At 46.6% G+C, this 19318-nt stretch overlaps 1 protein-coding gene across 1 annotated transcript in view; it reads right to left on the reverse strand.

Moving 5' to 3' along the window:
- The window catches only part of ca10a (carbonic anhydrase Xa), a 239639-nt gene that overhangs the window by 141312 nt on the left and 79009 nt on the right, over positions 1 to 19318 (reverse strand). Inside the window, exon 3 of the mRNA XM_054736412.2 lies at positions 7611 to 7753. Within this exon, the coding sequence (XP_054592387.1) occupies positions 7611 to 7753 (143 nt within the window). The remainder of the gene's footprint in view (positions 1 to 7610; positions 7754 to 19318) is intronic.

Genomic DNA, 19318 nt, shown 5'->3' on the forward strand with positions numbered 1-19318 from the left:
GTGTTCCCTCGCCCGGTTGCGGGTCACCGGAGCCCACCTCTGGAGCCAGGCGTGGAGTTGGGACGCGCTGGCGAGCGCCTGGCGGCCTGGTTTTCACCCATGGAGCCCGGATGGGCACAGCCCAAAGAGGAAACATGGGTCCCACTTCCCATGGGCTCACCACTTGTGGGCAAGGCCAAAGGGGGCGGCCCCTCGGGTGGGGACCTTGGTGGTCTGATTCTCAGCTACAAAAGCTGGCTCTTGGCACTTGGAATTCCACCTATCTGATGGAGAAGGAGCCTGAGTTGGTGTGCAAGGTTGAGTGGTTCTGACTAAATAGTCAGACTCACCTCAGTGCATGGCCCTCTGGCTCCAGAACTAGTTTCCATGAGAGGGGCTGAACACTCTACCACTCTGGAGTTGCTCCCACTAAGAGGTGTCGAGCAGGGGTGGGCACACTAGTTGCCCACCATCTTGGTGCCTGCACGTTGGGGTTTACCCCAGTGAACGAGAGGGTGGCCTCCCTTCGCCTACATGTGGAGGGATGGGTCCTGACTGTAGTTTATGCTTATGCACCAAACTAAAGTTCAGACTACCCACCCTTGTGGAGGGGGTGCTGGAGAGCGTTCCTGCTCCTGCCAGTGTCTCCCTTGTTCTGCTGGGTGACACTAACGCACACGTGGGCAATTTTTCTGTGGGATTAATTACATGAAATAAAAAATATAAAATGATGACACCCAAGTAACCACATTTGGAAATATACTGAATATGTAGCTTTAAAATACGGCAAGAAAAAGGGTCAATTAAGCTCTAATCCTGGTTCCTGTGGCTGAAACTCCACAACACTCAGGCCGAGGCCCTCCTCCAGCTCTCCATGGTGATTAAATGCGATCAAATCTCTTGAACTAATTGCAGCTGCAGAGTAAATGTTCGGTTAATGGTGCTGTTTTAATAACTGTAATTCCTTCAGTCTGTCGCTCCGGCACTCTGTCAATGAAAATGTCTCTTTAGAGGTCAATGCTGTTCCATTTTACTGTTCATTAGCTTTAATACGGAGCAGCAGAACCAGCGATTAAAGCACTGTTGAGCTCTCTGAGCGTGGCGGGTGTGTGTGGGGGATCCTCGTGTGTGACGAGGGTTTGAGCAGGCACTGCTTCTGTAGTTTGGTTCTGGCTGACTGAGCAGAGAAGATCAGCTCTGGCACGGTGAAGCCAGCTTCACATCTGCATGGTGACAGCTCAGGTGCTCAGGGAGACGGAGACAATCTGGGTTTGGACCTGCTGTTACTTTGAGAGGTTTCACCTGAAACCCAGAGGGAAGCAAGCTCCACATCATCAGCTGAGTCTGCCCTCCATGAACAACAATCTAAGGCTCTCGCCATCTGCAGCAGTCCGGGATCTGGAACCTATGGTCAGTCTGACCTGACCATGGTGGCTTTGGTTGGACATGAAACCAAGTTCTGCTTTATATTGATGTGAAACACTGGCAGCCTCAGAAATTAGGATCCAGGAGGAACTTCAGGGCTGCAAAGGTTCGAGTCAGGGACCCAGAGTTCGGACACTCCCACCAGCTTGAATAGAAAGAATGGAACGGGGAGGTAACGTCGACCGTAGAGCTTCGGATAGTTTCAAACACCAACAGGTCGAACGATGTTCATTCTCTGTGTTTCCAAGCTTTTTACCTCCAGTGACTGGATGAAATGAGAACATTTTAGCAATCTGAAGCGTTAGCTGGTTGCCTCCAAACAAAATAAGTCAACAGTTTTAGTTCATTTAGGTGTGCTAACCAGCTAGTAGTAGTTTTAGCTGCAGTTAGCTTATTGCTAGCGGCCGGTCTGTGTGGGCTTAAAGAGCTCACTTCTGTTTAATTCATTATTTAAATATTCAGACCAGTTTTAAATATGTAATTCTAGAGTTAAGTCAAATGTTTGGTGATATCTGGGTTTTAAATGTGTTCCAAGTTCCAACGAGAAACAATAATGGGTTGTTTTTTTTTGTGTAAGAGAGGCTCACAATCAAACAGACATTTGTAACTTGCTGCTGCGCTATCTTTACCTTTATTTTTATTTGTTACCAAATTATCTCAATTAGATAAAAAGTATTTAGCTTTAACTCGGTTAATAGATAATTAATTGCTTGGTTTTTGCATTCATGTCCATTTTAGTTTTCTGCATAAATAGGGATTTTTTCAATTAAGACAAATCTGATTTGGACAACAGTCAGTACCCGTCCCCCCGCACCATGTGCTTATGCACCAAACTACAGTTCAGACTACCCACCACTTGGAGGGGGTGCTAGAGAGCGCTCCTTCTGGTGACTCTCTCGTTCTGCTGGGGGACTTTAACGCTCACAAGGGCAACAACAGTGAGACATGGAGTGGTGTGGTTGGGAGGAATGGCCTCCTGATCAAAATCTGAGTGGTGTTTTGTTATTGGACTTCTGTGCCAGTCATGGATTGTCCATAATGAACACCATGTTCAGACATAAAGGTGTCCATATGTGCTCTTGGCACCAGGATACCTTAGGCTGCAGCTCGATGATCGACTTTGTTGTCATCTTGTTTGATCTGTGGCTGCATGTCTTGGACAAGCGGGTGAAGAGAGGGGAGGAGCTGTCCACTGACCACTACCTGGTGGTGAGTTGGCTCAGATGGTGGGGGAGGATGCTGGTCAAACCAGGCAGGCCCAAACGTATCGCGAGGGTCTGCTGGGAACGTCTGGCAGAGCCTCCTGTCAGAAGGAGCTTCAATTCCCACCTCCGACAGAACTTCCAAAATGTTCCGGGGGAGGCGGGGGACATTGAGTCTGAATGGACCCTGTTCCGTGCCTTCATTGTTGAGGCAGCCGACCGGAGCTGTGGTCGGAGGGTCGTTGGTGCCTGTCGTGGTGGCAACCCCCGAACCCACTGGTGTGCACCAGCGGTTAGGGATGCTGTCAAGCTGAAGAAAGAGTCCTATCAGGTATTTTTGGCTTGTGGGACTCCAGAGACAGCTGACGGGTACCGGCAGTCCAAGCAGAACGTGGCTCGGGTGGTTGCCAAGGCAAAAACCCGGGCATGGGAGGAGTTCGGTGAGACCATGGAGCAACACTTTTGTACAGCTTCGAGGAGATTCTGGTCCACCATCCGGCGCCTCAGGGGGGAAAGCAGTGCGCTACCAACACTATCTATAGTGGGGACGGTGTGCTGCTGACCTCTATTCAGGACGTTGTGGATCGGTGGGCAAATTACTTCGAAGACCTCCTCAATCCCATCGACACGTCTTCCAGTGAGGAAGCAGAATCTAGGGCCTTTGAGTTGGCCTCTCAAATCTCTGGTGCTGAGGTCACTGAGGTGGTTAAAAAGCTCCTCAGTGGGAAAGTTCCAGGGGTGGATGAGATCCGCCCGGAGTTCCTTAAGGCTCTGGATGTTGTGGGGCTGTGTTGGCTGACGCGGCTCTGCAATATTGCGTGGACATCGGGGGCAGTCCCACTGGACTGGCAGACCGGGGTGGTGGTCCCCTTATTTAAAACGGGGGACCGCAGGGTGTGTTCCATCTACAGGGGGATCACACTCCTGAGCCTTCCTGGTAAGGTCTATTCAGGGGTTCTGGAGAGGGAATAGCGACCGAAATAACGAGATTGCAGATACAAGCGTCCGAAATGAGTTTTCTCCGAAGAGTGGCTGGGCTCTCCATTAGAGATAGGGTGAGAAGCTCAGTCATTTGGGAGGGGCTTGGAGTAGACCTGCTGCTCCTGCACATCGAGAGGAGCCAGTTGAGGTGGCTCGGCCATCTGGTCAGGATGCCTCCTGGACGCCTCCCTGGTCCAGGAGGCACGTCCAGCTGGGAGGAGACCTAAAGGTAGACCCAGGACACGGTGGAGGGACTACGTCTCTCACCTGGTCAGGGAACACCTTGGGATTCCCCCGGAGGAGCTAGCCCAAGTGGCTGGGGAGAGGGAAGTCTGGGCCTCTCGCCTTAGGCTACTGCCCCCGTGAACCAACTCCTGATAAGCAGATGAAAATGGATGGATGGATGGATGGATGGATGGATGGATAAGAGAAAATCCACGGAGTGGCACAGCGTTGCTGAAGCCGTCAATGTTGTGAATTCTCCAGAGAGATCTGTGGCGGATATAAAAAAAATCCACCACAAAAAGTGTGGGGGGTCTTGTTCTGTGTGAAAACGAAGCGGTACAAGTGATAATGCTGCAGGATTTCGAAGTTTTATCCTTCTCAGCAGCAGCACTGCAGGTGCTTTCCATGTCCAACATGTGCGTAAGCCAGGTCCTTAGTCTACTTAAAGTTGTGCACATTTTTCTGCTAAGTTTTCTTTCATAAATCCCAAAGTTTGCGTGGTAAGTTGCTTACGCAGTTTTCCGACCCCGTTTTGTGGGTAAGCAAGCTTGATAAATGAGGCCCCTGGTGTGTTCAAGAGCTTCACTTAGTGACTCAGAAAGGTGTGATGTCTGGGTTTATAAAATAAATCTGGCTGTTTGTTGGATGTAATTTAACAAGTTATCAGATTAATATCAACCACTCTGACTCCAATTAAGAGCCTACGCACCAGGACAGTGGAAGTTCTCGGGGATCCCGTTTGCAAGCGAAGCCGTTTCGGCAAGCGAGAGAGTGGACGTCTGATGTCTCTGAAGATTGTAGGTCCCCTCAGCAAACATACGACTGGCCGAAAAGATACTTCCCAGGTGGCTTCTGGTGGACGATTTCACGTCTGATGAGTTGGTGGTGGATTGAGCCAATAATAATTATTGATTCAAAAAAGGATTGTTCTTTGAGCCGTTAAAATAATTCCACTGAAAAACCGAGTTAGATTCTCCATAAGACAGTCACTTAGCATGAGCTGTGAGCTTGTCTGAAACTCAGAGCTGTCAACACACGTGGGCTTCCGGTTGGAGGCCAAAAACCCGTAACTTTTCATCACACCAGCTCCGACGCAATGACTATTCAAGCAGGTCACTGGCTGATGTTGAGTTTCAACAAGGACTTTCTGTCCACCGATGTAGTTAGATAAGTTTTTAACTTCGCACATGGTGGCCAGCGAAGCCTTTTCACAGTCTGAGTACCTCAGCTGTCGTGTCCCCATTCAAACTCAGCCTTTTCAGACGTCAGCTTATTGTAACTCGGCAGCTAGTGATGTGACTGATCAGTGCCAAGAAGGGTCTGCAGTAACTTTAATAACAAAAAAAAAAACGCATTTACTCTATGGAAGCATATAATAATGACGAGAGCAGCTGTGTGATGTAAAATGTGCCATTCAATGACCAGAAGAAGCTACGTTTTTTACAGCGCTCTGTGAAACAACAAACTCCCACGAATTAAGTTGTGGGGCAGTTTTTCCCGTGTTTTCTGGTGTCGGGAGTTTGTTTTGAAGCACAATCTGTGCTTCTTTTCTTTTGCCTCCATTCTATCTCACCAGCAACTCTTCTCATTTTACTAACACTGGTGGCTTTGGACAACGTCTGGCGATATAATTTCCTATTGGGTTACAACCAATCAGCTCAGCTACTCCCCCAGGCCGTTCCGAGAACCTGCCCCTGATCAGGTGATCCGAATGTTCCTGAAAATGGCCCGTAAAACGGCCGTTCGGCCGGCCCGGTCAAGTGGAGACAAACGCACATTGGGAAGTTCCTGTAAATTTACCCTGAAATTCAAACAGTGGAAACAGGGCTACTAGGGATGGGTACTTTTTAAGGCCCCATCCACACTCTGTGATACCGACTAAAGACAGATTCAGGTGATATGAAACGGTGCCTTGTTTTGGTACCATAGAGTTTGGTACCGGATTTCCCAAGATAGACAGAAACACGTGTGGAAGAGGGTCATGCCGCCAGCAAACCAGCTGTAAAGACAGCAAGCAGCAAGTTAAACAAAAAGCCTCTAAAGTTTGGGTCTACTTCACTAAATGTGATTGGTGACTGGGCGATGATGACAACATTAACAATGATCTAAGTGAGTCATCACCATAGTGACTGGGCGATGATGACAACATTAACAATGATCTAAGTGAGTGATCACCATAATCTGCTCCAGCAGGTAAATAAACGGGTTAAGATAACATTAGCGCAATACTTTAGCTTCTGTTGCTATCAGCTAATGGTGCATTCGCTTTCTCCTCGGAACTCAATAAGTCCGACATTCTAGTAGGAAAATCAACAGTTTGAAAAAGAACGACAAAAGGAAGATACACAGTAGATTTAGTTCACAGCAGAGATGTTTGCTTCAGTTTTATTAGCAGTTTATAAAACTACAAGGACCCACCATCACACAGTTTATAAAACTACAAGGACCCACCATCACACTGTTTCTAAAACTACAAGGACCCACCATCACACAGTTTATAAAACTACAAGAACCCACCATCACACAGGTTATAAAACTACAAGGACCCACCATCACACAGGTTATAAAACTACAAGGACCCACCATCACACAGTTTATAAAACTACAAGAACCACCATCACACAGTTTATAAAACTACAAGGACCCACCATCACACAGTTTATAAAACTACAAGGACCCACCATCACACAGTTTATAAAACTACAAGAACCCACCATCACACTGTTTATAAAACTACAAGAACCACCATCACACTGTTTATAAAACTACAAGAACCCACCATCACACTGTTTATAAAACTACAAGAACCACCATCACACAGTTTATAAAACTACAAGGACCCACCATCACACAGTTTATAAAACTACAAGGACCCACCATCACACAGTTTATAAAACTACAAGGACCCACCATCACACAGTTTATAAAACTACAAGAACCCACCATCACACTGTTTATAAAACTACAAGAACCACCATCACACAGTTTATAAAACTACAAGAACCCACCATCACACAGTTTATAAAACTACAAGGACCCACCATCACACAGTTTATAAAACTACAAGAACCCACCATCACACAGTTTATAAAACTACAAGAACCCACCATCACACAGTTTATAAAACTACAAGAACCACCATCACACAGTTTCTAAAACTACAAGGACCCACCATCACACAGTTTATAAAACTACAAGGACCCACCATCACACAGTTTATAAAACTACAAGAACCACCATCACACAGTTTATAAAACTACAAGGACCCACCATCACACAGTTTATAAAACTACAAGGACCCACCATCACACAGTTTATAAAACTACAAGAACCACCATCACACAGTTTATAAAACTACAAGGACCCACCATCACACAGTTTATAAAACTACAAGGACCACCATCACACAGTTTATGTTTTATTTTATCTAGCAGGGAGAGCTTCTTAGAGAGATGACTACTATCATCAGTCAGGTAGTGGGACCCAAGTAGTGAGGTAGTACCTCTTAAAGCAGTGGTTCCCAACCACATGGACCCCCTTTCATGTTCCGAAGACAAGCAGGGGGCCCCGACCCGAACTCCACCTGAATGAAAAACTTCATAAAGACATACAGAGTTTTAACTGTAATACTGTTGGATGTGTTTTTGGGATTTTATAAACTCCAGTTTTACGAGTATAAACTTGGTAACCTCTGTAAACTTTTGGGGACCACCTTGGGGGGTGACAGGCCCCAGATTGGGAACCACTGTCTTTGAGGATCACAAAGAAACCAGAGCCTGCAACACATAAACGCTTTACCTCGTGTCCACCTGTGTTCAGCTTGATGGGCGTCAGGAAGGGGTCAAATATCATGTGACTGGTCTTGATGTTTACAGGAGACTGCCTCTTCCCAACCGAGCACAGGTTCCAGGCCGAGTTCACCAGACCCCAGAATGATGGCACTGCAACACAAAACCAAGCAGGAGGGAGGAGAACATTAATGACACACTCACAGAGTGTGGCCAGTATATCGCACTTGCAACTCCAGAGTTCTGATCCTGTCCCAGTTGGATTTAGTAAAGTGGAGCTGACGTACCTGCAGCTGCAGTCTGATTCCAGCAAGTTTCCTGCATGTTTTAGATCATGAACGCAGCTGATTTGTTTAATTTCGTGATGAATCACTTCTGTAGACATTAATGAAAGCTGGGAGATATTTTGGCTTTTAGACTAAGGTGTTAAAAAGATGATCGCACAGCGAGGAGAGGAGTTTCACTCTTGGTTTGACTAAACGGACACCAGGGTGTGTTGAAAGCAAGTCAAAACTGCCAAGTGTGCCTTTAAAGGTTTGATTCAATTCAATGTATTTCTATAGGATCAAATCAGAACAAGAGCCGTCTCCAGGCACTTCACAAAGTAAGCTTTCCAGTTGAATCAACTTATCAGGGCATTCAGTTCAGTTCATTATGCTGATGAGTTAAAAGTTCCCCAACAGGCCCTGACTTCTGGTGTCAAAGACTTCACAGCAATCCCCAAACTAAGCAAGCATGTAGCGACAGTGGAGAGGAAAACTCATGTCTGAATGAACAGAACAGACCATGGAAATGAGTCCAGGTGGGACTGAGTCACCTGGACTCATAATTTAATTTTACTTAGAGACAGAAACAGATTCTTATCATCAGCAGCTCCACCTAAAATATGCATGGGAAAGCCTAGAGCTGTCCTAAAAGCAAAAATATAACACACAAACGAGTATTACAGACTTAATACGATCAAATTCTAGTTTGGGGCAGATCAGGGAGAAGCTGAATAACAGCTTACCCTGATTACTTCCAGTTCAAATAAAAGCAGCAAAATGGTGCTGATGACTGGAGAAGCGAATCTCCGGGAATGTATTCTTCACCAAATGAAAGCAGAGTTTCTGTCGCGAAGCAAATGGATCAGAACCCCGTCATGCTAAACCTGTCAGTGGGCCTGGGCCTTCAGCGCGAGCATGCAACCTCATCCACCACCATGGCATTACTATAACAAGCCTCATAAGAATGCAATATGCTATTACAGACAGTGTTGTAGTCAAGTCACCAAGTCCAAGTCCCACACAAGTCCTCAGTATTCTGGTCCTCATCCAAGCCTAAAGCTTGGTTCATGCTTGACGCATTACTTCCCGCTTGGTGATGCGGCTCGCAGATGGAACGCGCTTCACAACTCGCAGCGTTTATGGTTCGTGCGGCTTGTCTCTGCGGTGAGCCAATATTCTCCCAAACTGTAGGGGGCAGCATGGAGCTCTACGGCATGCATCCAACACTACACCATAGTAGAAGTAGAAATTACTGTTTACAACATGGCATTCCAGCATTTTTAACAGCGTCCTCGTCTTTTCCGACAGTGCGAGCTATTTCTCTCCAAGAATTATTAACAACATGTTGATCACGGTGATCTCTGAGAGCTGAATCATACAAATGTCTGTATTTACCAACCTCTGCCATACTAGTTCTTGCCGGTCCGCCATGTTTTTCCACGTCCGTCCGTCCGCGTGGTTAGAAATTTTCCGAGGTGCGCGTTACGGAAATCTTGGGCCGTGCGGAGACGCGGTGGAGGGGCGTGGTTGTTAAAATGACGCAACTTTTCCGCGCGGATCCGTGCGGACCTCGCGGACGCGTCAAGCATAAACCAACCTTAAGTCTAACAGGATCAGTCTAAATCAGGTCCAAGTCTAACAGGACCAGTCTAAACCAAGTCCAAGTGAAATCCCAAAAAGAATCTTCCAGTTCAAGTCCAACTCCAAACCTCATCGGCCACTCGACTGAAACAAAAACATTGTTGAATCAGTGGGAAAAAGAAAATGGCACTGTTTCTTCTGTTTGAGCCTTGGATCAAAACTACTACATGAAACGACGGGCTGCATGAGGTTAGAGGTGATGAGTGTTAGGAGCGTGAGCTGGACCCAGTCAGCTGTTCTTCGATTACAACTAACTAGACATCAGAGGCAGCTTATCCATAGGGGAACTATAGGCCCCGCCCACCCTAACGTAGAGGAGGAAAACATCTAAAATGCTAAATAAATGTGTGTCTACATGCAATCTGATCACCTGACATGAAAGTGGTTCAACACACACACACACACACACACACACACACACACACACACACACACACACACACAGACACAGACACACACACACACACACACACACACACACCAACACAGACACACACACACACACACACACATACAGGAGATGGTGGCACAGGAGTTACGGGCTCGCCGTAATCAGAAGGTTGCAGGTTCGAGCCCCGCTCAGTCTGTTGCTGTCGTTGTGTCCTTGGGCAAGACACTTAACCCACCGTGCCTGCTGGTGGTGGTCGGAGGGACCGGTGGCGCCTGTGCTCGGCAGCCTCGCCTCTGTCAGTGCGCCCCAGGGCAGCTGTGGCTACATCGTAACTCATCACCATCAGTGTGTGAATGTGTGTGTGTGAATGGGTGAATGACTGATTGTGTTGTAAAGCACCTTGGGGGGACAAGTGAAGGAAAACAGAAACAGCAGGACCAAACTAGATTAAAGAAGTGAAACATGAGAGAAAAACGAGTTCAGACAAACAAGAACCAGAAATAATAATCAAACTATTGACGGAGCAGAAGCTTAGGGATAGAACAGGAAGAGGAAAGTAGGATGAACATGAAAAATAAAGCAGGAATCATCAGGAGAGGGAGGACAGAAGAGATGGTTGATGGAGCAAAGAAGGGTAGAAGAGAGGGGAGTCAAGTCTGAGTGAGACCGAGGGAGAAGATGAAAGCAAATGCAGCTGAGTGAAGGTTAAGGTCAGAGGGCATGAAGAGCTGAAACTCAGATGGATAAATGGAGGTGGAGGTCTTAAAGAGCCAGCTGAATGGTAGAGAAGATGTGAAACGGGAAATAAAAAAAACATTCCTGTGGGTCCTTTTTTAAATCTGTCAATTGCTCAGGTTGGTGTGAAGCTGTCAATCACAGCCCACCCACTCCCTCGCCACACACAACTTCTTCTCTGATGTTTTCCTGGATTAGCTCCAGTCCCCATGTTAGTGTAGATCCATCCAGAGGGTTGTTCTATAAAGTAAGTTAGTAAAGTAAGTAAAGTTTATTTATAGAGCGCCTTTCACAGATATAAATCACAAAGCACTGTACAACATGATAAAGATCAGGGCAAATACCTCTAACCAATAAAAACATCAGAAAAACAATAGCAGTGATAAACGTAGAAAATAAAATCATGAGTATAAACAAAGTGAAGGTGTGAACCCGAACAAAGCCATCTTTTAGAACATTTAGGGAGGGAACGCCTGGATGAAAAGGTGAGTTTTTAGATGATTTTTAAAGACCTCTACAGTGTTAGAGAGACGGAGATTTGAAGGTAGACTGTTCCAAAGTCTGGGTGCAATAGTCTGAAAGGCCCTGTCCCCTTTGGTTTTCAGTCTGGTTCGAGGAACAACCAGGAGGTTTTCAGATGTGGATCTAAGGTTCCGAGAGGTGGTGTGTGGGGATAAAAGCTCAGATAGGTAGCTTGGAGCCTGGTTGGTAAGAGCTCTGTAGGTCAGGACTAAAACTTTAAACTGTATTCTATATTCTACCGGGAGCCAGTGGAGGGACTGTAAACCTGGAGTGATGTGAGCTCGTCTGCTGGATTTGGTTAGGAGTCTGGCTGCTGCATTTTGGATGGCTTGAAGGCGTGAGAGGGAGGTTCTGCTGAGACCAGTAAAAAGAGCGTTACAGTAGTCTAAGCGTGATGACACAAAGGCATGGATGATTTTTTCCAGATCTGCAGTAGAAACCAGTTTACGGACTTTTGAAATGTTTCTCAGTTGACAGAAACAAGAGCGGGAGATGGTTTTGACGTGTGAGTCTAAACTTGAAGCTGGATCAAAAATAACTCCTAGGTTTCTAATGTTGGCCTTGGCTGATGGGCAAAAAGAGGCAATTTCTTGCTCGATTTTTGGCTGAAGTTCCGGGGGTGCAGCGATCAGGGTCTCTGTCTTGTTAGCATTGAGGACAAGAAAGTTGCTGGACAGCCAGTTACTGATCTGGGTCAGGCAGAGTACAAGTGTGGCCAGCCTGTCCACCTGGTGTGGCATAAAGGACATATAGAGCTGAATATCATCAGCGTAGATGTGGTAGGAGATGTCTGGGAAAGACTGAATGATGCCAGCTAGGGGAAGAATATAGAATGCAAACAGTAGAGGCCCTAGAACTGAACCTTGTGGGACCCCGCATGTTAGAGAGGCAGTATCTGAAGAGAAGGTTTCTGACTTCACTGTGAATGTTCTGTTAGTGAGATAGGAAGAGAGCCAGTCTAGAGCAGAACCTGAAATCCCAGCCAGGGCCTTTAACCTGTTTAGTAGAACGTTGTGGTCTACAGTGTCAAAAGCTGCACTGAGGTCTAGCAGGACCATGACAGAGCATGTCCCAGCATCAGAAGCCATCAGGAGGTCATTATGCACCCTTACTAGAGCAGTCTCAGTTGAGTGCTGCTTCAGAAAGCCAGACTGGAAGGAGTCAGAGACCTTTGACTTAGAAAACCAAGATCTGAGTTGGATTTCAACAACCTACTCAAGTACTTTGCTGATGAAAGGTAGTTTAGAAATGGGCCTAAAGTTACTGGTGGAGCTGGCGTCAAGGTTGGGTTTCTTTAAGAGAGCAGTCATTACTGCATTTTTAAAGTAAAGCCTGGTTTATGCTTCTCCGTCAGCTCCGCAAGGGACAGACACGCACGGATTGATGGAAGCGTTTTGCTCTTTTACTTCTCCGTCTCCTGGAGAGTGTTGCAAAGCAATTGCCCGACAGGACAACAGAGGGCGTAGCGCTGTTCTGTGGTATCCTGTCATGTATCGGTCCAAGATCGTGTGTTTTTTGTGTATATAAGAGACTTTTAACACGGACAGATATGTCTCTCATTCTCCCACCGCTTCATGCGCTCCCCACCTCTAAACCCACGTTTCCTGTCATTTCCGTCCACAAATAAAACGCTTGCTGCACATCTTTTCACTCCTCCAGTCACGGGAGAATTAAACGTTCATATTTTGAGAGTTTTTTCGCGAGGTATTCTTCAAGCTTCTCCGTGTCTGCCGCTAGTTATCCTCGGCTCTCTTTGCAATGGCGGCGCTGTAAACAACAGCGGTGTCCTGACCAATCACAAGCTTGTGTAATCTGTCTCGTTCGACGGACGTTTAAAAAAGTGGGCTCGACTCCGTACGTACTTGCGTGCCTGCCGGAGCCCTACGCAAGGACGGATAATGGCGTTGCATGTCTCCGCACTGACGCAGACGGAGAAGCATAAATCAGGCTTAAGATGGAACACAGCCTTGGCTCAGTGAGCTGTTGATTATAGTCAACAGAGATGGACTGATAGAGGCAAGGGACCCGACTAAAACAGAGGGAGTTAAGATATCTGATGAGCATGATGAGAGTTTCATCTGACTGATTATTGAGGTTAAGTCATTTAGTGTAACTGGGGAGAAGGAGGTGAAAGACTCGGAGCACTGGGGGGCCTCCCCTCCTGAGGGGGTGAGGGCTGGTGGAATGCTGGATCTCAGATTCAGCACCTTGCTTTCAAAGAAGTGGAGAAATCTGTTACAGTCATCAGCTGAAGAAAGCTGAGCCTGCTGCAGAGGAGAAGACACGATGCTGGAGATGGTATCAAACAAAACCTTAGGATTATTCTTATTTTGGCACATGAGGTTGCCTGGCATTTTCTACAGCTTCGTTGTATGACTCGAGAAGTTCTTTAAAATATTCGCGATGAACAACCAGACCTGTCCTCTTCCACCGTCGTTCCGCTTTTCTATAGGAGCGTCTAAGATCAAGAATCTGGTTGTTCAGCCAGGGTGAACTGGAGGCACTGGAACTGCAGCTGGTTTTGTAAGGGGCGACCTGATCTAGAATTTTGAGGCAGTGATCATTAAATGAGTTGGTAAGGAGCTCTACGTCATCAGAGGAAGGAGGTACAAAGTCAAAGAGGGAGGAGAAATTTAAAATGGTAGAACTGTTGATAACACGTCGTTGCTTAGCAGAGACTGGTAAAAGAGATTCAGAATTTAGGTTGATATGAAAAGAAACTGACTTATGGTCACTGAACACAACATCATTTATCTGCAGCTTATCAACAAGAAGTCCGTAAGAAAAGACCAGATCCAGGGTGTGGCCTGCTCTGTGAGTGGGACCAGACACGTGTTGAGAGAAATTAAAAGAGTTCATCATGTTTAGGAACTCCCTAGTGGAGCAGTTAGATAGATCCTCACCGTGGATGTTGAAATCTCCAACAATGATTATCCTGTCTAGTTTAATAGTTGAAGATAGGAGATCCTGAAAGTCAGACAGGAAGGATGAAGTAGATCCAGGTGGGCGATAGACCAGAATTCCATAAACTGGTAGAGCTCGACCAATTTTAATCATGATCATCTCGAATGAGCTGTAGGAGTTTGAGGATATAATTTGGCACGAAAAGTGTTTCTTAAAGATAACAGCTGTTCCTCCACCACGGCCTGTTGTCCGTGGAGCAGAGAAGAAAGAGCAGTCTTGAGGACAGAGCTCACGGAGATGAGTGACGTCATTTTCGCGCTGCCACGACTCGGAAATCCACAAAAAGTTTAATTTTTTGGTCCGGAACAGATCGTTGAGGATGTGAGACTTGTTGGCGATGGAACGCGCGTTAATAAACATCATTTTCGCGGAAGAATCTGGCGGTGTGTGTGCCTCGGGCTCGATAATGGCGGGCGGCTGGCGGGCTAAGCTACGTAGCGACTCCAGGCTACGCCCGCGGAGGTTCTTTGTCTCCCACGCCTTCAGGTAGCGTCCTGCATCAGGGGCGCCATTTAGCAGCGAGATCAGCCCATCTCCGTTAAGTTTCTGTTGGATCCGCCACAACACAGCCACGGAGCAGCGATCGGGAAGAGCTTCGCCTCTCAGGATCTTTCGAAGCTGAACGAAGAAGCCGGCTCTCTTCCTCCGTTTCCTCTTCCATGGCCTCCTGGGCAGCGGCAGGCTGACAGGTAACAGAGGGCCGAGATCTGGGTTAACGCCAGGTTCCAGAGGCGGTGGGAAAGCGGGTCCGGTATCGGAGTTCAGGAGGTTGATCATCGCGGACCTCATCGACAACAGTAAGTCTCGATCATATGTTAGCAGGGACTCCGCACCAGATAGAGAAAAAACAATAAAAAACAACAAATAACCAAAACAGATCAGGAGCCTAGCAGACACACAGCCACTCAAGGGCGCCATCTTGATAAAGAGAGTTAATCCCAAAAGCCCAGGCCACTCTAACTGTCCCGGCTCAATTTCAGTTCCAGGGACGAGGCTAACCTGCAGCCCCGCTCATATGGTGACAAAGCTTGGTGAATATGATTGGATGAGGTGTATGATGTCACAGTGTACGTCTCCTTTTTCTGTCTTCTTTAGTGACAGATTTTTTTACTGCCACCTCTGGCCAGCATCAGTTGCAGAAGCTTCAAACTTATTTTTGGTGGGGAAGCAGTAGCTCAGGGGGTAGAGCGGGTTGCCCAGTGATGGGAGGATTTAAGGACCAATTCCAGCTCCCTCCAGGGAGACAAGACAAGGCAAGGCACTTCACCCAACTTGCCTGTGTTGGCCGTGGTCAGAGGGAGTGTCAGACCGCCCCAGGATGGCTGTGCCTACGCAGTAGCTGATCATCACCAGCACGGTGCGCAGTTTGTGAATGACGGAAGTACTCTGTAAATTTATTCCATTTTCATTCGTAGTATGTGAATGGGTGTGTGTGAATGGATGAATGATTCACTATAGTGTGAAACACAAATGCAAGTCATTTATCATTTATCAAAATGGCTGACTTCCTGTGGGGTTTGGACCACAACTACTGGTGTGGACTGGAGACACTACATGTGTAAAGAAGCTTTATTGTTTTAAGTACGTATGTACATTTTATTTATCTGGCACTTGTCACAGACAGAATCACAAAGTGCTTCACATAGATTGACACAAAATAAAACATAAAGTCCATCCATCCATCCATTTTCCGCCGCTTATCTGGGGTCGGGTTGCGGGGTCAGTAGCCTAAGCAGGGAGGCCCAGCCATCCTTCTCCCTTACCAGGGAGGCATCCAGGAGGCATCCTGATTAGATGCCCGAGCCACCTCAACTGGCTCCTCTCGATGTGGAGGAGCAGTGGGTCTACTCAAAGCCCCTGCCAGATGGCCGAGCTTCTCACCCTATCTCAAAGGGAGAGCCCAGCCACTCTGCAAGGAAAACTCATTTTGGCCGCTTGTATCCATGATCTCGTTCTTTCGTTCACTACCCAGAGCTCGTGACCATAGGTGAGGGTAGGAATGTAGATCGACCGGTAAATTGCGAGCTTTGCCTTCTGGCTCAGCTCTCTCTTCATCACGACAGACCGGTACAACGCCCCCATCGCAGATGCAGCACCAATCCGCTTGTCGATCTCACGCTCCAGTTTTCCCTCACTCGTGAACAAGACCCTGAGATACTTAAACTCCTCCACTTGGGGCAGGACCTCATCTCTGACCTGAAGAAGGCCTTCTACCCTTTTCCAAATCCAGACCATGGTCTCAGTTTTAGAGGAGCTGATTCTCATCTTAGCTGCTTCACACTCGGCTGTGAACCGCTCCAGTGAGAGCCGGAGATCACGTTCTGATGAAGCCAACAGGACCACGTCATTGGCAAAGAGCAGAGACCCGATCCTCGGGCCACCAAAACAGATCCCCTCAATGCCTTGGCTGCACCTAGAAATCCCTGTCCATAAACGTTATAAACTGACAACTGACACTGTGACAAAAAGCAGCTTTGGCAGAGTCCAACTCTCATCGGAAACAAGCTCGACTTACTGCCAGCAATGCGGCCCAAACTCTGACACCAGTCATACAAGGAGCTAACAGCCCATATCAGAGGGCCTGGTACCCCATACTCCCGAAGTACCCCCCAGAGGGCCTCCCGAGGGACGCGGTTGAATGCCTTCTCCAAATACACAAAACACATATAGATTGGTTGGGCAAATTCCCAAGCACCTTCGAGAGTATAGAGCTGGTCCAGTGTTCCATGGCCAGGACAAAAAAAGCATTGCTCCTCCTGAATCTGAGGGTCGACAATCTTCCGCATCCTCCTCTCCTCTCTAGAACCCCGGAATAGACTTTACCAGGGAGGCTCAGTGTGATCCCCCTGTAGTTGGAACACACTTTGAGGTCCCCCTATTTAAAAAGGCTCACCCCAGTCTGCCAATCCAGTGGGACTGCCCCTGATGTCCACGCGATATTGCCAAGCCGCGTTAGTCAACACAACCCTACAAAATCCAGAGCCTTAAGGAACTCTCACCCACCTCAGGGGCCACTGAGGAGCTTTTTGACCACCTTAGTGACCTCAGCACCAGAGATTGGAGAGGCCAACCCAAAGTCCCCAGACTCTGCTTCCTCACTGGACACATATAAAGCTCTTAATAATCAAGCTCCAGAACACATCAGTGATCTGACTGTTCCCTATGTTCCTAACAGAGCACTTCGCTCTCAGACTGCAGGTCTACTGGTGGTTCCCAGAATATCTAAAAATAAGATGGGAGGCAGATCTTGTAGTTATCAGGCTCCTCTCTTGTGGAACCAGCTCCCAGCTTTAGTCCGTGAGGCAGACACCTTGTCTACTTTTAAGACTAGGCTTAAAACATTTTTATTTGATAGGGCCTATGGTTAAAATCGGATGTTAGCTCAGATCTGGACAAGTAAGGGAATAAAGGGAGGTGGAGTGTACAGTTGAGAATACAGTCCGTAAAGACGGTTCACCCTTGCCCTGCCTCCAACATGCCTCTGTAATGTACCAGTGGTCAAATTTTCACCAACAATTTGACCAGAAAGTAACCTTTCATTTACAGACACAAACACACCATCTGTCTGACCTCCAATCCAGAAAGTTCTGCCCCAGTTCTTGTTACCATACGAGAAGATATAACATTCTCAGCCAGGGTGTAATGCAGAAGCAAGACTCCTGCAACTTTACGCTGAATAATGTTCAAACTCGTCAAAGTTCCTAAGTGACTTTACAACTTATAGGTTGAAATAATCAAGTGTGTTGAATGAACAACGCTTCTACTGCAGTTGTGACAGCGCTGACACAAAACGGCTTCCATATTTTGAACTACGGTAACTCTTCAATCGTTTGTGCAATCAACGTAATTCCAACGGATTCTGAAAGCTGAGCTGAGCTGAGCCTCTACGCCAGGGGTGGGCAATTATTTTTTCCATGGGGCCACATGAGAAATAGAAAATATTGTGGAGGGCCAGGCCAAAAGGCTGAAGTCAATTATGCATAATATTAATGGTATTTCTTTATAAAAAGCAGTAAATACCATCGTTTTTTCAAGCTGGTAAGAGTAGACTAAATGTTATGAATGAGCAAAAAGGAAAAAGTGAGGTTGTCTTACAAAAATGTGATTTATTCAAATTTCCCAAGGCAATGGTAAACAAAGTGTGCACATTTGGTTTTTGTTAAACATTTGTGACTTATATTAGTTAACAGTTTCAGTCACATTCACTCCAAAACACATTCTGAGTTTCAAATATTGTTGGAAAGAGGTTCTTAGCATTCTACAGACACGCAGTATTGTCTGTAAAATAAAATCACTGAACTGTGATCTTGAGAAAGAGGTTTAAAAAAAAGTGTCCCAGTTCACTGCTAGTTGCCTACATTTGTGGTCCAAACACCTTATTTTGTGTTTTTAAGCAATTTTTTTCTTATTCAGTGAGAGAAATCTAGTCTCTGCTGGGCTTTAACGAGTGCATCAGTCAGGTTGAATGTCTGAGGTGGAGATGCGAAGCACAGCTGACACATGATCATCAGTGAGAGAGGATCTTTACCTGGATTTTGTAAACTTAATCATTGAAAATGCTTGTTCACAAATGTAGATAGAGCCGAAGAGAACCAACATCTTCTGAGCATGTCTCCTCAGGTTTGGAAAGTCCTCCTTAAGAGAAGAGTAGAAATCCAGCAGAGATCCTGAATCTCTGCTTTCGAGTCCCAAACCCTCTTCAGCACTTTCCCCAGGCTGAGCCATCTGACAGCTGTGTGGAGTCCTCCAAAAGAGCCACAAACTGTCTGTGATTCATCGCCCGCGCCCTGATGAAGTTTATTATTTTAGTAACAACATCAGTAACATGGTTGATTTTTAGCACTGACTTGCACAACACATGTTGGTGTATAATACAATGCAAAAACACCTATTTTTGATCTGCATCGATTTCTGTCACTTTATCTTGCATGCGTTTCAAAAGTCCGACATTTTTCCCTGTAAGATTTGGACAACCGTCTGTTGTGACACCTGACAGTCTCTCCCCTTTCAATCCCAGAGTGTCCGTGCACGCATTTACCTCTGTAAAAAGATCACTCCCTGTCGTTGTCCCTTTCATCGACTGCATTGCTGCCAGCTCCTCTGTGAGCTTGAAGTCCGTTATCCCCCAGACAAATACGAGCAGCTGGGCTGTGTCCCGGACATCACAGCTCCCGTCTAATGAGAAAAAGTCAAAACTTG

The sequence above is a fragment of the Nothobranchius furzeri genome, chromosome 16 (genome assembly GCF_043380555.1).
Source record: "Nothobranchius furzeri strain GRZ-AD chromosome 16, NfurGRZ-RIMD1, whole genome shotgun sequence".
Lineage (NCBI taxonomy): Eukaryota > Metazoa > Chordata > Actinopteri > Cyprinodontiformes > Nothobranchiidae > Nothobranchius > Nothobranchius furzeri.